Source organism: Ylistrum balloti, unplaced genomic scaffold (assembly GCF_031769215.1).
Source record: "Ylistrum balloti isolate Yb309-2 unplaced genomic scaffold, AGI_CSIRO_Ybal_v1 Utg370216, whole genome shotgun sequence".
Lineage (NCBI taxonomy): Eukaryota > Metazoa > Mollusca > Bivalvia > Pectinida > Pectinidae > Ylistrum > Ylistrum balloti.
In genome coordinates, this window is record NW_026782183.1 from 1 (window position 1) to 15,438 (window position 15,438).

At 34.1% G+C, this 15,438-nt stretch overlaps 1 protein-coding gene across 1 annotated transcript in view; it reads right to left on the reverse strand.

Moving 5' to 3' along the window:
- Positions 1 to 642: 642 nt before the first annotated feature.
- Positions 643 to 15,438, reverse strand: part of LOC132551803 (receptor-type tyrosine-protein phosphatase kappa-like) — a 28,802-nt gene continuing 14,006 nt past the window's right edge. The window contains exons 6-29 of the mRNA XM_060215947.1: positions 14,694 to 14,786; positions 14,066 to 14,158; positions 13,175 to 13,267; positions 12,431 to 12,523; positions 9,453 to 9,542; positions 9,155 to 9,280; positions 8,819 to 8,939; positions 8,105 to 8,262; positions 7,787 to 7,974; positions 7,503 to 7,590; positions 6,852 to 6,928; positions 6,625 to 6,661; positions 5,642 to 5,739; positions 5,367 to 5,495; positions 5,085 to 5,230; positions 4,633 to 4,768; positions 4,126 to 4,272; positions 3,514 to 3,613; positions 3,062 to 3,135; positions 2,548 to 2,673; positions 1,940 to 2,056; positions 1,586 to 1,743; positions 1,038 to 1,173; positions 643 to 711 (exon numbers count right to left, since the gene is read on the reverse strand). Of these exons, the coding sequence (XP_060071930.1) occupies positions 643 to 711; positions 1,038 to 1,173; positions 1,586 to 1,743; positions 1,940 to 2,056; positions 2,548 to 2,673; positions 3,062 to 3,135; positions 3,514 to 3,613; positions 4,126 to 4,272; positions 4,633 to 4,768; positions 5,085 to 5,230; positions 5,367 to 5,495; positions 5,642 to 5,739; positions 6,625 to 6,661; positions 6,852 to 6,928; positions 7,503 to 7,590; positions 7,787 to 7,974; positions 8,105 to 8,262; positions 8,819 to 8,939; positions 9,155 to 9,280; positions 9,453 to 9,542; positions 12,431 to 12,523; positions 13,175 to 13,267; positions 14,066 to 14,158; positions 14,694 to 14,786 (2,693 nt within the window). The remainder of the gene's footprint in view (positions 712 to 1,037; positions 1,174 to 1,585; positions 1,744 to 1,939; positions 2,057 to 2,547; positions 2,674 to 3,061; positions 3,136 to 3,513; positions 3,614 to 4,125; positions 4,273 to 4,632; positions 4,769 to 5,084; positions 5,231 to 5,366; positions 5,496 to 5,641; positions 5,740 to 6,624; positions 6,662 to 6,851; positions 6,929 to 7,502; positions 7,591 to 7,786; positions 7,975 to 8,104; positions 8,263 to 8,818; positions 8,940 to 9,154; positions 9,281 to 9,452; positions 9,543 to 12,430; positions 12,524 to 13,174; positions 13,268 to 14,065; positions 14,159 to 14,693; positions 14,787 to 15,438) is intronic.

Consider the following 15,438-nt stretch of genomic DNA (forward strand, 5'->3'; position numbering starts at 1 on the left):
GTTTCATATTTCTTTCAGTGCATTTTAATAAAACAAGCAAAAAACATTGGAGAGAGAGTCAATATATACACACGAGTGCACAATTTTTTGAAATGCAAACATTCTGTCATACCCATTTTGCTGTTTACTTTATGAAGGGTAATTTTGATTAGCGCCATCACTGATAAACTGTTCACAGGCAAATCTTGGTTGTCCAGGCAATCACTGATCAATGCATATACAAACTGCGATGTCCGGATTATTATGTATCAGTTCATACATACGTGTGTAGTGTCTAAGTGTTCATTGATCAGTAATATATACGTCTGTGATGTCCAGGTATTTTTTGATCAGTGAATACACGTGTCTCTGGTCTCTAGATAATAATATCTAAGTAATCAATGGTCAATTTGTGTAAACGTTGATTTATTGATGATTTTATAAACCCGTGTGCGGAATCTGGTCAAGTTAGTGACGTGTATGGTATCACGGTAATTCCTGGTCAGTATATATATATTTACATATGTGGGGCCTTGGTCAGTTTTAACCACGCCGCGGAGTCTATAAAATCCTGTTCAATTCATGTACACGTCGGTTTATGTAAACCTTAGAGATAGCTAGGTAATCATTATATACATGGGTGTGGAGTCTATGAAATCCTGCTCAATTCATGTAAACGTCGGTGGTGTCCAGATACTCCTTGATCATATTGTAGCAGAACTGGTATTGGTCCTACAATGACAGTTTACAAGATATAAAATCATGAAAATAAAATATTATGTCTCCTTAATTGGTAACATCGTATTCATGCATTTAAGCATGTACCTTTTTTTTTTGGTTTTCTAGATTTCAATAGGAACTCTCAACTTGTAAGCCGTATACAGCAGATGGATGGACGACGTGCTTACGCACGCACGCATGCACATATGAAACATGAGGTGCAACCTTAACATCGAACAAAAGTCTGACTTTCAATTGACATAATGTGCATATAGATTTTACTATACACTTCGATTTTGTCCATAATTAATCAAAATATATCGATGAAGTATACTTACAAAATTGACTATAAATTCCGGGCGTCGCACTTGCAGCTGTCGAGTTATCTGAAAAATGTCTACTTCGTCATCGCCTTTCATTTGATCTCTAGCATTGCTGATACAACAGAACAAACCGCTCTGTGAAAAGCCGTCACTGAAACATCAAATATATTCACATTAACACGAAATGGAATCAAAGCAACTAATAAAAAAGGTAAAGTTTATCCTTTATCCAATATCAACTCAGTTTATATTCTATTGTTATAAAAATATGTAAAAAGACCGGTCGGTGTGACTTTTACTTAGAGTTGCTTACTGTCTCTGTTACTCCACTGACGAAGCATGCTTCTTTGGCATAAAGACGTGGGTGTGATTCGTGTCGGGGCGCTTGGCAGAAATGGATGTTTCCTTGTTCTTTCCTTGTTCTTTCACAAATATATACTTTCACACTTAATAACAGCAAATATGATTTATTTTCAGATAAACTGTCAGATTGCCATGATGACAAATGGTCCTCTGATATTACTATTTCAGAAATGGGTATACAATATCGGAAGCTAACGTACCGACACATGACAGCTGTCGTCTTCGTGTTGTCCGATTTACGTCTACTGTCCACAAGTTCAAGTAGCTGAAGTAGGGCTGACGAATCTTGAGGGACTGAGGACTCTTGTTCCCAACCAGTTAGATGAAACACTCGGACTTTGACATGGAATCCTTTCATCTAAAAACAATACCGACGAGTTTAACCCTTGAACGAGAACTGATATCAGCTTCTACTTCTACATGATTCCACCTAGTACACGCTTACAAAAATTAACGACAATATCCCGATAGGAATGAATTTAAATAGAAAGCATAAATCAAACAGTAATTAATATCATATTATTTCCTGTATTTATATTTTCAATAAACTTTACCTCATTTTCAATTGAAATTTCAATCAAATCAACATCAGTAACTGTTGAAGAATTCCCTTTGTGTTCCAGCGTAAATTCCCCAATGGATTTGTCCTTACCCTGTTCAGGAAGCCAGACCTATAAAATCATATTCTATTGAAATACGGTTTCATTATGAATGAATATAGCAAAGCAATAATCATTGGCGGGCGATGAATTAAGCAAAAGTAAAAAACATATGATAATGGTAGGAATATGTAGGAAACACATACATACTAGAAAAGAAAAGGACACCCAAAATATTTCTACATCAATTCATATGTAACCGGATTTAAAACTGTGTTAAAAGTAACTATCTAACGAATAACATTTGTGTTGTATAACTGACGACTTGTTGTCTAACAGACATTGCTGTTTTGTCGTATGTCACTGATAAAAAAATTGAACACGTCAATCTATGTGTTGTATTGACTCAACGTAGAATTTCATGCGATGTGATCATTACTTGTTTGAACATTAATTTCTTTAATTGAAAAAAATCCCCATTATTTTCACAAAATGTATCAGGAACATGGTAGTAATATGTTTACTCAAGTAATCAATTTGTAACGCCTCATAAATATACTTACAATTGTGTCAGTATCTATGATGACAATAGTTGTACAGTCATGGTCCATTATCATTGTCAACACATCCACCACGGTGTCTTCCGTAGGAGTCTGAGTGACGATATACCCAGTCTGTGACGTGTAGGACTAGATAAGTGGAACATATAATTATACATCACTGTTTACATTAAAATTTGAATATCGATATTTTTGCAAAACTGTTCATAAAAATCTGCCGAATTATGCTTAAAACTCACGGTTCATAAATTATTTTTGATATTTAAAGTTCATTTTTGCGGCTAAATGGAAAAAAATCCATTTGGGTATATGTACACATTTTTGCAGCTAAATGGAAAAAATCCATTTGGGTATATGTACACCAACTTGAAGTAAGTAATTTCAAATTTACATTACAGTTATTAATGGAATGACACCCAATCTTTGCCGATAGAATAACAGATATGCTGTCAACTAGATACAGACAGACAGACAGACAGACAGACAGACAGACAGATAAAACGTGAAATGTACTTACTGGCACCACTACAGCATTGATATAATCCGTCCTGCCGTTTGCTTGTGATCGTAGGTACGCCCTAAATTTGTCCGCTAGACAGAGGAATAAAGTACTTCACGCACATTGCTTTTCTTGCTACATAAAGCAACTTAAAATACATTTTGTAATACGAATCTAGGGCTTTTGACCAAGCTCGCTGGGGTAGGTATCATGTTAATGAAGCCATGTTTGCTACATAAATTAAACATTGATTTGTTGTGTCTAACGAAGGATGAAATATGGATATAGGTATCTTACGTAACATCCAGGACATACATAATATGAAGGATGATATTTGCTAAATTATGGTAATTTACCATCTCGGGCAGATTCGTACAGGTAATATTCATGATAATAAGCCAATGACCTATCCAGCAGAACAGATACATGTACGGTGCCATTCTTGGAAATCGGAAATGTTAGTAACGTACCTGCTAGGACAGTTGAGATTTTGTTCTTCATCTTGTTGTTCGGTAGTAAAGCAGCTTTGCATTCAGTTTCCCCATAGTGTGGTTTCAAGGGTTGTATTTGCTTAATGAAAAACATATTTGAGATATCAAAATTCCTTATACATACTACAATGTTCAGACAAGGAACAGAAACAATGTGTAACGTAGAATATCAATTTATATCTTGGTACTTTTTGTGAAAAGGGAGCATTGCGATATTCAAAGATTCACAAAATATGAAATACTTGATATTTGTCATCAAAGTACTTTATGCATTACGACCGGTTTAATGTGGAAACATCAACAATACACCGAACATTTAAGACACCATGACATTTTCAAAAGTATGAATATTGCAGATATATCTTCTTAATTATATAAATCCAACATGCAATACGTTTGTATTAGAAAATATGCTAAAAACAAAATTACCTCCTATATCAATATAATTAAGATGGCTTTTTTATTCATATGAAGCGAGAATAAAAAAAACCCTTATGGGTGTAACATAGAAAAGAATGATCATCTTAGCAGAAAATATTTTAAATAAACAAATGTCATCTTGAACCATCCGTACAAAAATTACGTCAGCACCTGATACTCCTTTCTGAGCTTTGTTTGGTTGGTTGGGCCGCCATTGGAGAGAGTGTTAAGAGTTGTGTTGTACGTCATTCTGGGAATAAGCGTGTCCGGCAAGTCGAAGGCTTCAGCAAGGAGCTGGTGTATAGCTATGTATTGCTCCTGCACAAGTAAGGTTTATTTACGTTCTTTTTAACATCAATACTTTAAAACATTTATAAACGATCAATCAGTCTGAAAATATGTTAATGTATATTTTTATATACATATTAAACTCAAGATTTATGGGAAAAAACAACAACAACGAAATACAGAAAAAATATTAGAGTAACTTATGGAGATTCCTGGAAAAGAGCAAGGCGGGTAAGACCATGTGTTCTGGAAAAGTAAGTGTCTTCTACTTCATCGAGGACTATCGCCTTGTAAATATTGGTCAATACATGTAAGTTATGTCACATTCTCAAATGAGCACGGGAAGCAGGAAACAAAAAATGTTTTTCCAGTTCATATAACTTAACTTACGTTTGTTTGAACCATGTTCATTCTATCCTTTCGCATAGTTTTGATGTATTGTAAAACGTCAACTTGTTCGAACTCCTTTCCGTAGTCCAGCAGAGCATCGAGGGCTATGAATGTTCCGGTTCTACCAATACCAGCACTGCAAAAAGTTCATTAATGTCTATCGATTTACGCTGGTTAGTATTTGAATAATTAATAAACAGTGTCGAAACACGTATAGAAAGGGTCATTTATGTATTACATTGTCGATGCAAAATGATGAACTGTGCTTTGTAAATCAAACAACTTCAACATAGATATATTCATCAGTCGTATAATTACAGTTGAAAACAAAAGATAATCATGATGAACTCCCTACCACGACGGGAGTGATGGGTTGGTTTGGTGATGACAGTGTTTGGTGATAGATAATAATTAAGGCGTGCGGTTTCGATGGAAATGGATACCTAACATACCTGCAATGAATAACCATCTTTCCTGGGAGGGCGCTTGGATAGTGCTTCACGCGACGGTGGAAGACGACGAGTTCGTTTGAGTCTGGAGTCCCGTGGTCAGGCCATGTGGTGTAATGGAACTGGTGTATTTGTCGCTCAGATTTTGTCTGAATAGGATAATGGGATAAGTAATATGGAAGTAAGAATTAAAGTAAAACATGAAATGAGAGAGAGAGAGAGAGAGAGAGAGAGAGAGAGAGAGAGAGAGAGAGAGAGAGAGAGAGAGAGCAGTATAACATGTACCTTCTTTTCTGTGACTGTAAGATCCCGAAGGACATAAAAAGCATAAGTTCGTTCCCTGTCTAGGATGATGTTGAAATGTGGAGTTGCTAATGGCTCTCCTTCATCTGGCCAGTATTTATCGCACTTTGGCTACAATGACGAATTTCAGAACCTGATTACAGTGCAACTGAAGTGGGCTGTTCAAATTCGCCATCCGTTAAAAACAAAAATCGCATTATATTACTAAACAATTTAATTGTTTATTTATGTAAAAATAAAGTATATATGTGACATACCCTTCCTTCTTCCACCACATTTGTTAGCATAACAATTTTGTCCGACTTCAGTTGCCAAATCATACGCCAGAAGTCATTGACGGTCCCAGTCCTTGGACCTAAATAATATCAATATGGATGAATTTGCTTAAGTATGGTGAGTGTCCAACCGATTTTCTTATGAAACCAAGACGATTAAAGTATTGGTCTGACAATTTTACCCTATAAGCTGTATATTTACTTTATCATTTATTTACTATTTATTTATTACTAAGAAAGAAAAATACTTCAAGCTTCAAGAAAATTTGTTTTGGTGAGTGTAAGAACTTCATACAAAAATATCCCATTTCCCTAAAACCCACATATATCATTCAAACACAAACCGAAGTCTTAATAATGATAGTTGCTGATATACTTTATTCCAGACACTATTATGATTTAATGAAAAGTGTTATGTTGCTGGCCTACCATCACTGAAATTCCATAGCTCTACTAAAGGTTAAGTCATCACCATTTTAAAAATAATCTCTAATATTTTACCAAGTCTGTTCTAATTCAAATTACATTGTAATGGTGGACATCAACTTATAGTGGTTTGGCGTGACCCTAAGTAAAATGTTCATATTCTTATATGCGGAAGCGTTCATTCTACACATATATTTTTTATTTTCTCATTTAAAAACATACCATCACCTTTTCTTCTATATTTGAAGAGGTTTTTTTATTTTATATAAATATGTGCTTAAGATCGGTAAAATATCCATTAAGGACAAAACAGCTGTATAATTTCGTTCCTGTCAAGGACAGACGGCATATATACCTTATTTGTGTTGAAGGTGGAAGTCACCAGTGTGGGTCTTTAGTAAATTATTGATCGTATCATGATATATCGTCTCGTAATCAACTTACCTCGAATTAAGCAATAGTTATATAGCATGATTAAAGCCGAAAGCACGTATGCACTAATGTGGTATATTTCTAATTGTATAAAAACCAAATTTTACCTTGTGTTGCGATGTATGCTGCCGTTTTTGTAACACTCTGTAAAATATATATGGATATGAATTATCATCTGGTTTAATGTCATATTTATCACATCCATGGTTGCTAAGGTATTCCTCAATTGAGAAAATCGAAAAACATTCCAGGTCATAAACTTTGAAATGTAAGAATTATATCTTTATATAATATGGATTTTGATACAGAGCTCTTTACTGTTGGCTCTACTTACATCGATGTAGTTAGCATTGATGTAGTCCGAGTGCGGATCATTCCGAACTTTGTCAAGAATAACACGAGAGTGATCATCTGTAAAATAAGATTAAAATGTTCCATGAAACCACATCCTAACATCATTGAAAACATTGTAAAACAGAATCAACATATTCTTTAATACGTCGCATACGTCTAAACACAAGCAATATTTTCGGAGTACCTTTTCCATTGATATAATCATAACGATTCAAGAATTAGTACAAACATCCGAATTAAGACATTCAGATATTCCTCATAATTTCAAGAATAGAATCCCGATTGAAATAATATCTCTGTATTTATTTTACTAATGCCAAATCATAAAAGAAATCAAAGCTTATTTTAATACAATCAAAATGTTTTTCCATTGAATTTTTCGATTGATATTGTAATTTTGCATATTAATGATATCTTGTAGATAGCTCCACATTTGAAACATATTGCATTGTTATTTTTTCGAACACCCAAGTACCTAAGTAATAACCGCAAACACCTACAATGTCATAATCGGTCACCTGTAGTACTTAAATAATAACCACATAAAGTACAATGTAATCGGTGTAATCACCGTATCTGTGACAATAATAGAAAACTAATTTATCAACAGAAGGACAAAGGCTATACTTACAGGGAAACGTGGTCTTAAATCGATTTTTGGTTTTGTTTTGTGGAAGCATTCCAATCTTATGTTCATGTAAAGCTCCATATGGTATTGACTATATCAAAAATAAAATTATGAATAGATGTGCAGTATGTGCTTTTAAAACGAAAAGCAGCATTAATCGGAAAACATCTTTCCAAGAACAAGTTCCATTTCATTGAAAGTTATCGATTACGTTATCGTATTAAACTTTAAAGTTGTCATATAAATTTCAAGATGATTCATTCATTCACATAAAAAATATACTGCACCTTGAACTCATTCTCGAACGCCTTAGCCTTATTTTGCATCTTTGTGTGTACTAAAGATTTGAGCGTGGAAACGGGAAATCCAACAGGGCCGGAATTATAGTAAACGCTATCGCCAGAGCGAGAGGCACTGGCTACCTGCTCCGCATTCACATACACGTTTCCGGTACCTTTGGTTGGATAATCTGGATCTTCATTGAAATCTGTTGCAGGCAAATTGAACATTCAGATAATTTTGAAGCAAAGTGCTATTTCAACTTTATACTTCGAGAGATCATCGTATGACAAATACACGATAAAATGTATTAAATGAATGATCACCTAGGAGGACGTTGCTGTACACATTATGCTCGGGGGGCACCACAGGTTCGCTACGAGAATTTTCTGTTTCTAACGGTTTGCTCTGGCCTTTCCTGTGAAGCTTGTTGGAACGTCCGATATCATCAAAGGTGTCTTGTTTACCAGCATTCTGTCGACGTCTATGGAAAAAATATTGTATGATCAAGGAGCCTATCGATCTTTATAAATGAAGAGCATAAACGAAACGCATGCTAAGGACAAATAGTCTATACTTGAATTTTAATCTATGTGAAATTGTATAGATAACTCTACAATGAAAAAAAAAAAAAAAAAAGGCGTAAGATATGCCAGAAAAGTGTCGGACTTTTCAATCGCAGATCAAGATCGGAGGCGTTTTTTTTCCATAAAGCTGCGACCACGGATCACACAGAGCAGTCATAGCTTTTATATGGAAAATAATTTGACCAAGTTTTGATCCACAGCGCGATAAAACTAGCAATTAACAAACCAAATGTTCCTTTCTCACAAAAAAGTTCTTAACCTTACAATGTTATTTTGTTAAATCTATCACTAAAATATTTCATATACAGGTATGCATTTAGTATCAAATAATTTAACTATTCATTCATCAATAAAGTCATGATTTACCAGCACAAATGATTGTTATTATCAAACACTAATAAAAGGGCATTGGCAATGACCGAGTCTCAGATTGATTTTTCCCATGGTACACACCTTCTGATATATATTGCTATAACTACGGCGATGACAAGGATAGCAAGTACCCCTGCTATAGGCCCGGCTATCGACCCTGCGTTAGTCGATGGCGTAGGATTATCCGACACTTCGGCTTGCTCTGGACAAATGTATAGGCATTTATATACAGTAATTCAATAACATGATCTGAATAAGAAAAGTACGAAGACTTAAGCTTTGCAATGTAAGAAAAAGCAACCTTGAGCAAATTTATCAAATCGAAAGTGAAGATAATAGTCGTATTTACTGTGTATATCCAACAAAATGAACTATGGGAAGATTATTTTTTTCGGTGGTTCATAAAAAAGTAATTACTTGTTTCACAGTAAATTCCTTCGTATCCAGGATCACAAGTCACACACACACCAGAGTTTTGTTCACAAATGCTGCAGTGACCACATGACATGTTACAATTCATTCCGTACAAACCCGTCATGCATTCTATTGAAAACAAAACAAGCCAAGGATCAAATAATCTATTAGATGAAAGATCAATATTAATGCAGTATTTCACATCATTCTTCATTTTAACGGACATTAAGTTTTATATTTGTCGATAACATATAAATGACATTCATCATATTTCGTTCAATTGTGTTACCAGTTGACTTACTCGTGCATACTCCGCTTTCCTGTTCACATTCGGAACAATTGCTGCTACAATTTTCCATACAGTACGTCCCGAAAAATCCTCCTATGCAGCCTGCACATATATAGATATTTACATAATTTAAACGAGTATATCGATTTTAACATGTCTATGCAAACACATTTGATATACGGTTCATTAACGCGTTTGTGTGATTCCATATGGGCAAATCTTGCATGTATTTGTTAAATATGAGGTTTATCTATAACAACATATTATTTGTTGTACATGACATGCCTGATTATAATATATCAAGTGAACATTTCGCTCTGAGTGGATACCATTGTTTTTTTCCTTTATTGCCATAGAAAAAAATGTTAATGTGTGTGATTCATTGTGTAAGATAAACGGGAATCTTGTACAATGTAGTGTCCAATTCTTAAGCTCAACTTTTGAATCAGGCTCTATTTTGAAATAAATGAGACAGTTTTAAAGGAAAACAAAACTTGCCGAACTCATTAAAGTTTATAATCATTTTATCATCGTTTTGATCTATATATCATTTGTTTACGTCAATGCTTAAACTGTCGTTAATTTCATGGAAATTGGACAAACATATACATCCTGAAAATGTGATGCTCTTTGTACATTTATGTCAGTGTTGACTTATTATTTTGAGCTTATTTGCAATTTTATTGGGAAAGAAAATGTCTATGTACATGTATCTATGTCATTATTTCAAACTAAGTGTTTTTGATACTTAACGATTTTCTCATTACCAAATCATCGCGATGAAAAAATGCAACCCGAGGAACATACATACGTAAGTTTCACTTATTATTACCAAGGTGTGCAAACTCTGGTCATTAAAATCGCTAAAACAAACTATCAATTAAACATAAAAAACAAATCACAGCTCGTGAAGGTGAGAATAGTACTTCTGGTGTTGTCATTTAATGGTATATAATTATATATAAACACATATCCTGTGGATAATATCTTGGTAACGCTGTACATCTATTTTATTTTATGATTCCGACGTTTTCTTACCTTTGTATTTTCATTATGATAATTTATTGTATATATCATAATAATGATACACAGGATACGGGTTCATAATGTGAACGTTAGTAGGGAGGAAGTTGCGAAATACACGTGAGCAAGCGAAGCGGTGGAATTGTCGTTTGAGCGTGTTTGTGTTGAAATGCCCCAAATACAGTTTGTGTTTTGCATTTGTTGCATATCAATGTACATGTATATAAAGTGCGTACCGATAAGTACAATTCTATCTGAGAATATAATACACATTTTGTTTAGTCTTGACTCCTTTTTTGGGCAAGACGGTCATTTATACAGTCCTTTGCGGGCGAAGTAGTTAGTGAACGCAGTCCTGTGCGGGCAGGTCTACTGCCGTATGCGTTCCTGTGTGGACAACTGTATGAATTATTATATATGTTGACAACCATGTAACTCCTGGTGTCCTGTGTGGACAGATGGTCTGTTGACTGTTGATGGATGTCCTATGAGGGCAAGCGGTTTCATAGATGACTTATACTGTTTGTGTCTGAGCAGATCACCATATTTCTGTATCGTGGAGTATTGCGACTGGAGCAGCCATCGTCAATGGGAAGGATTTAGAGAACATTTGTGAACATTTCTGTGCTGGGCGTTATGTGAATGACTACTGAGTTACTTTGTGGATATCAGTACGCTATTTGCGGTGATAGGCAATTAACATAGGATATTGTAAATAATGATAAAATAATTTTAAGAGTGTGCTTGGTTATGGGAGTGGTATTCTGAGTGATATGTATCTGGGAGATGTGTTAATATATATATACGGGTATACATAGTGTAATAAAGCCTTGTAAATATTGCATATTTGGTGTTTGTGCCATTCTTATATCAGTAGTGCTAGATCCAGGTTACATGTGTACATAATATAGATTTCTTAAAATGATGAAGGTCCGTTTCCATTACAGTAACCATTTTCTGTTTATGTCATTGAGATAAAAAAATATTAGTAATCCTTTAAATCACCTTGTAGTGAATCTTAAATCGCCATCCAAAGTAATTGTATTTGTAATACAAATATGGATGTGTTCAGTAATTCCAGAATATGCTCTTTGTTAAATGGATATTCGTGGTATGATCGTTTAAAACATAGGTTTGATGTCTCCGTTGGAGAACAGAACAAGCTTACGCTTACACTAAAAAAAGAGAAGAAATCATAAAATAGATAGATGAAACTTTAAGGGTTTACCTGCCGTACTTATGATTTGATTGGAGGAAGATTTCTTGAGGCGACGCCACGAAAGCTACAAATTTGTGACGTAATAATTCAAATACAATGTAAAAATGTACAATAAACATGCACAGATTTTATATATGAAAGTGAATAAAACTGTTTAAAAGGTAGATTAAGATACAGCTTCTTTAATGGTAAAGGCCATATAGGAAACTGAATTCCCGAACCATTGTCATTTGATATGGATTCGAATAAGTAACAACAGAGTCGTAAACTGTTGTTTCGTCCCCCTAAGTCTCGACTGATGTTAAGAGCTTAAATATCAGGCAACTGAGGAAAATCCAGTGATCGAAAGAATAGTCAAAATCCAGACTGGGGTGTGTAACAACCCAATAATTAAATAAATTTGATAATTTTTATATATCTGAAAATTAAAAAAAAAAAAAAAAAACCAAAAAAACAAGTACATGTGCATGTTTAAACAGTGTTACTATGAATTGAATGAAAACAATAATTAAATGTATGGGTTACTTTAATGTAATTGATGCTAACCTGCGCTTACAGAAGATCATGTCCTGTTATTCATGTACGTTTCGAAAACTCTCTGTGTAAAATTTTGTTTTGTTCACAATTAACCATCCAGTTCTATTTGAAGAGTTCGAGGTAAGATGTTCTTATCCTGTCAAAGAGCTATTACGCTTTTTTAAACGACGAAGCTTTATTCAGCGAATCAACAAAAAGAAATTTAACTTACCACTACAATTGCCTGTATCCTGCTCACATGTATCTTGACAATTCACAGGACAGTCATCTTCACATGTAGTACCACGTTTTCCAGAAATGCATTCTGATAATATGAAATACATTCCATGAACTATTTCCTATTCAATTTAGTAACCTAGATAGAGTAACAACGTTCCTTTAATCACTACCTTGTATTACAATTAACTAAACAAATTTGTCAAAATTTATTCTCATATTTTCAAGAAGACTTCAAAAAGTGCAATCGCATCAGATTAATGAAGAATCTAATATCTGAAACATGTAGAGTAAATTAAATGTTTTTATAGATGTTATATATTTTCTGATAAAGATGTGAGGTCTTTTTTTTCTTCATTTTATTGTTTCTTTGATTGAGTGGTGTTTACTGAGATATTGAAAATATGTATGTATACGAACGAAGGATGTCCGTTTCCATAAGACATAATATTGATGATTCAGACAGACTGGAAAACACCGGAGGAAATACTGACATGTGTTTAAAGTGAACAAGACCAGGTATTCCGGAAGAGGAAGCGACCCCTGCTTAATCGACGCTATTCGCCATGCAAGTTTTGGTCCGTTCAAATAAGGAGTGTTCCAAAATGAAAACAAGGAACATATATAGAAACGGAACAACCAGACATAATAACTAACTCCAGACATTTCTTACTTAATATCGGAAAAGGGAACAAATATTCTCAGTTCACGAAATCAACAAATTAAATATATAGTTTACCATTACAATTTCCCCTATCCTGTCCACAGGTATCCTTACAATTCACAGGACAGTCATCTTCACATTTAGTGCCATGTTTTCCGGAAACGCATTCTGAAAATACAAAATACTGACATTAGTGCATAAGCTTAACTCAAACTCATCTTCGAATAACCTAGGGTTAAATATGCACAAAACAGATTTGCATGGAGATTCATGAGTTCAAAGTGAACAAGACCAGATATTGGGGAATTCTGAAAATACAAAATACTGACATTAGTGCATAAGCTTAACTCAAACTCATCTTCGAATAACCTAGGGTTAAATGTGCACGAAACAGATTTGCATGGAGATTCATGAGTTCAAAGTGAAGAAGACCAGATATTGGGGAAGGGGTAGCACCTATTGCTCAATCGACGATACTCGCCATGTAAATTTTTGTTAATCCAATAATGATGTGTCACGTTCTCAAATGAGAATAAAACAAATTAATAACGGAATCACTAAACAAACTAACACCAGACATGTCTTACTTGATATCGGAAAAGGGAACAAATATTTTCCAATGAGTTTATTAAAACGATCGTAATCATTATCTCTCTGAACCTGGTGTTGTCAGTTGACGAAATATATCTATTTGATATTAAGTTAAAAATTAATTTCATGGTTGAAATACCAATAATGCATCAGCTTCGCTTTGTTGTTAAAACATGCTTACTTTTATCCAGATCAATTTGATAAAGCAAGGCTTATTTCCGCTTCCGCAACGTCCTGCTTTATTCTGCTGTGGTTTCCATCGATTCCGAGTTTGAAATAAGGTTTCATTGTTTAATGCCATATCAAACATATGTACATTAAATAAACCCAAATATTCTCAGTTCAGGAAATCCACAAATAAAATTAATAATTTACCATTACAATTCCCCGTATCCTGTTCACATGTATCCGTACAATTCACAGGGCAGTCATCTTCACATGTAGTACCATGTTTTCTGGAAACGCATTCTGAAAATACAAAATACTGATATGAGTGCATGAGTTTAACTCAAACTCATATTCGAATAACCTATGGTTAAATATGCACGAAACAGATTTGCATGGAGATTCATGAGTTCAAAGTGAACAAGACCAGATATTGGAAAAAGGGAAGCGCCTACTGCTCAATCGACGATACTTGCCATGTAAATTTTTGTTAATCTAATAATGATGTGTCACGTTCTCAAATGAGAATAAAACAAATTAATGACGGAATCACCAAACAAACTAACATCAGACATGTCTTACTTAATATCGGAAAAGGAAACAAATATTTTCCAATGAGTTTATTAAAACGATCGTAATCATTATCTCTCTGAGCCTGGTGTTGTCAGTTGCCGAAATATATCTATTTAATATTAAGTTCAAAACGAATTTGATTCTGTTGAATGTTAGAAATACCAATAATGCATCAACTTCGCTTTGTTGTTAAAACATGCATACTTTTATCCAGATTAATTTATATAGTAGTTCAGGAAATAAACAAATTAAACATATAGTTTACCATTACAATTCCCTGTATCCTGTCCACAGGTATCCTTACAATTCACAGGACAGTCATCTTCACATGTGGTACCATGTTTTCTGGAAACGCATCCTGAAAATACAAAATACTGACATGAGTGCATAAGCTTAACACAAACTCATATTTGAATAATCCAGGGTTAAAGATTCATGAGTTAAGAGTATCCTTACAATTCACAGGACAGTCCTCTTTATATATATTATTATGCTTACCGGAAATGCATCCTGAAAATGCAAAATACATTCAACCAAAGCTGTTTTCGGCATTTCAGTAATGCTAGAAAAGAAGAACGATATTCTTATGCCTGTTTATAGTTGAAAATCAAGCAAAATAGCTATATATCATTCCAAATTTGTGTGGGAAGAAGCTCATCTCTTCGATAATGCAAGTGGAAGACACTACTGAAAGACTTTTCGTTCCCGAGTACTTGACCTCCTTCTGCTCTATGTGAAATAGTTATGCGCCTAGTTCTATTTTTAGATTTTGACTTTCTTTCGACCAATTTTGATTTTCCTCAGTCACCATGTTTTTCCAAATCAAGGCATTAAGAATCACTGAGGAGTTCTAAAACTGCGAAAGAGCTGTATTATAGAGTTTATTGTATAATTTGACTTACATGTATGTCATTCTACATTTGTTTTGAAAGATGCTATAATCTTTGTTTCTTTTGATTTATAGTAATAATAAGTATGATATCAAATGAAATTGCTCTTTTCATCGACAA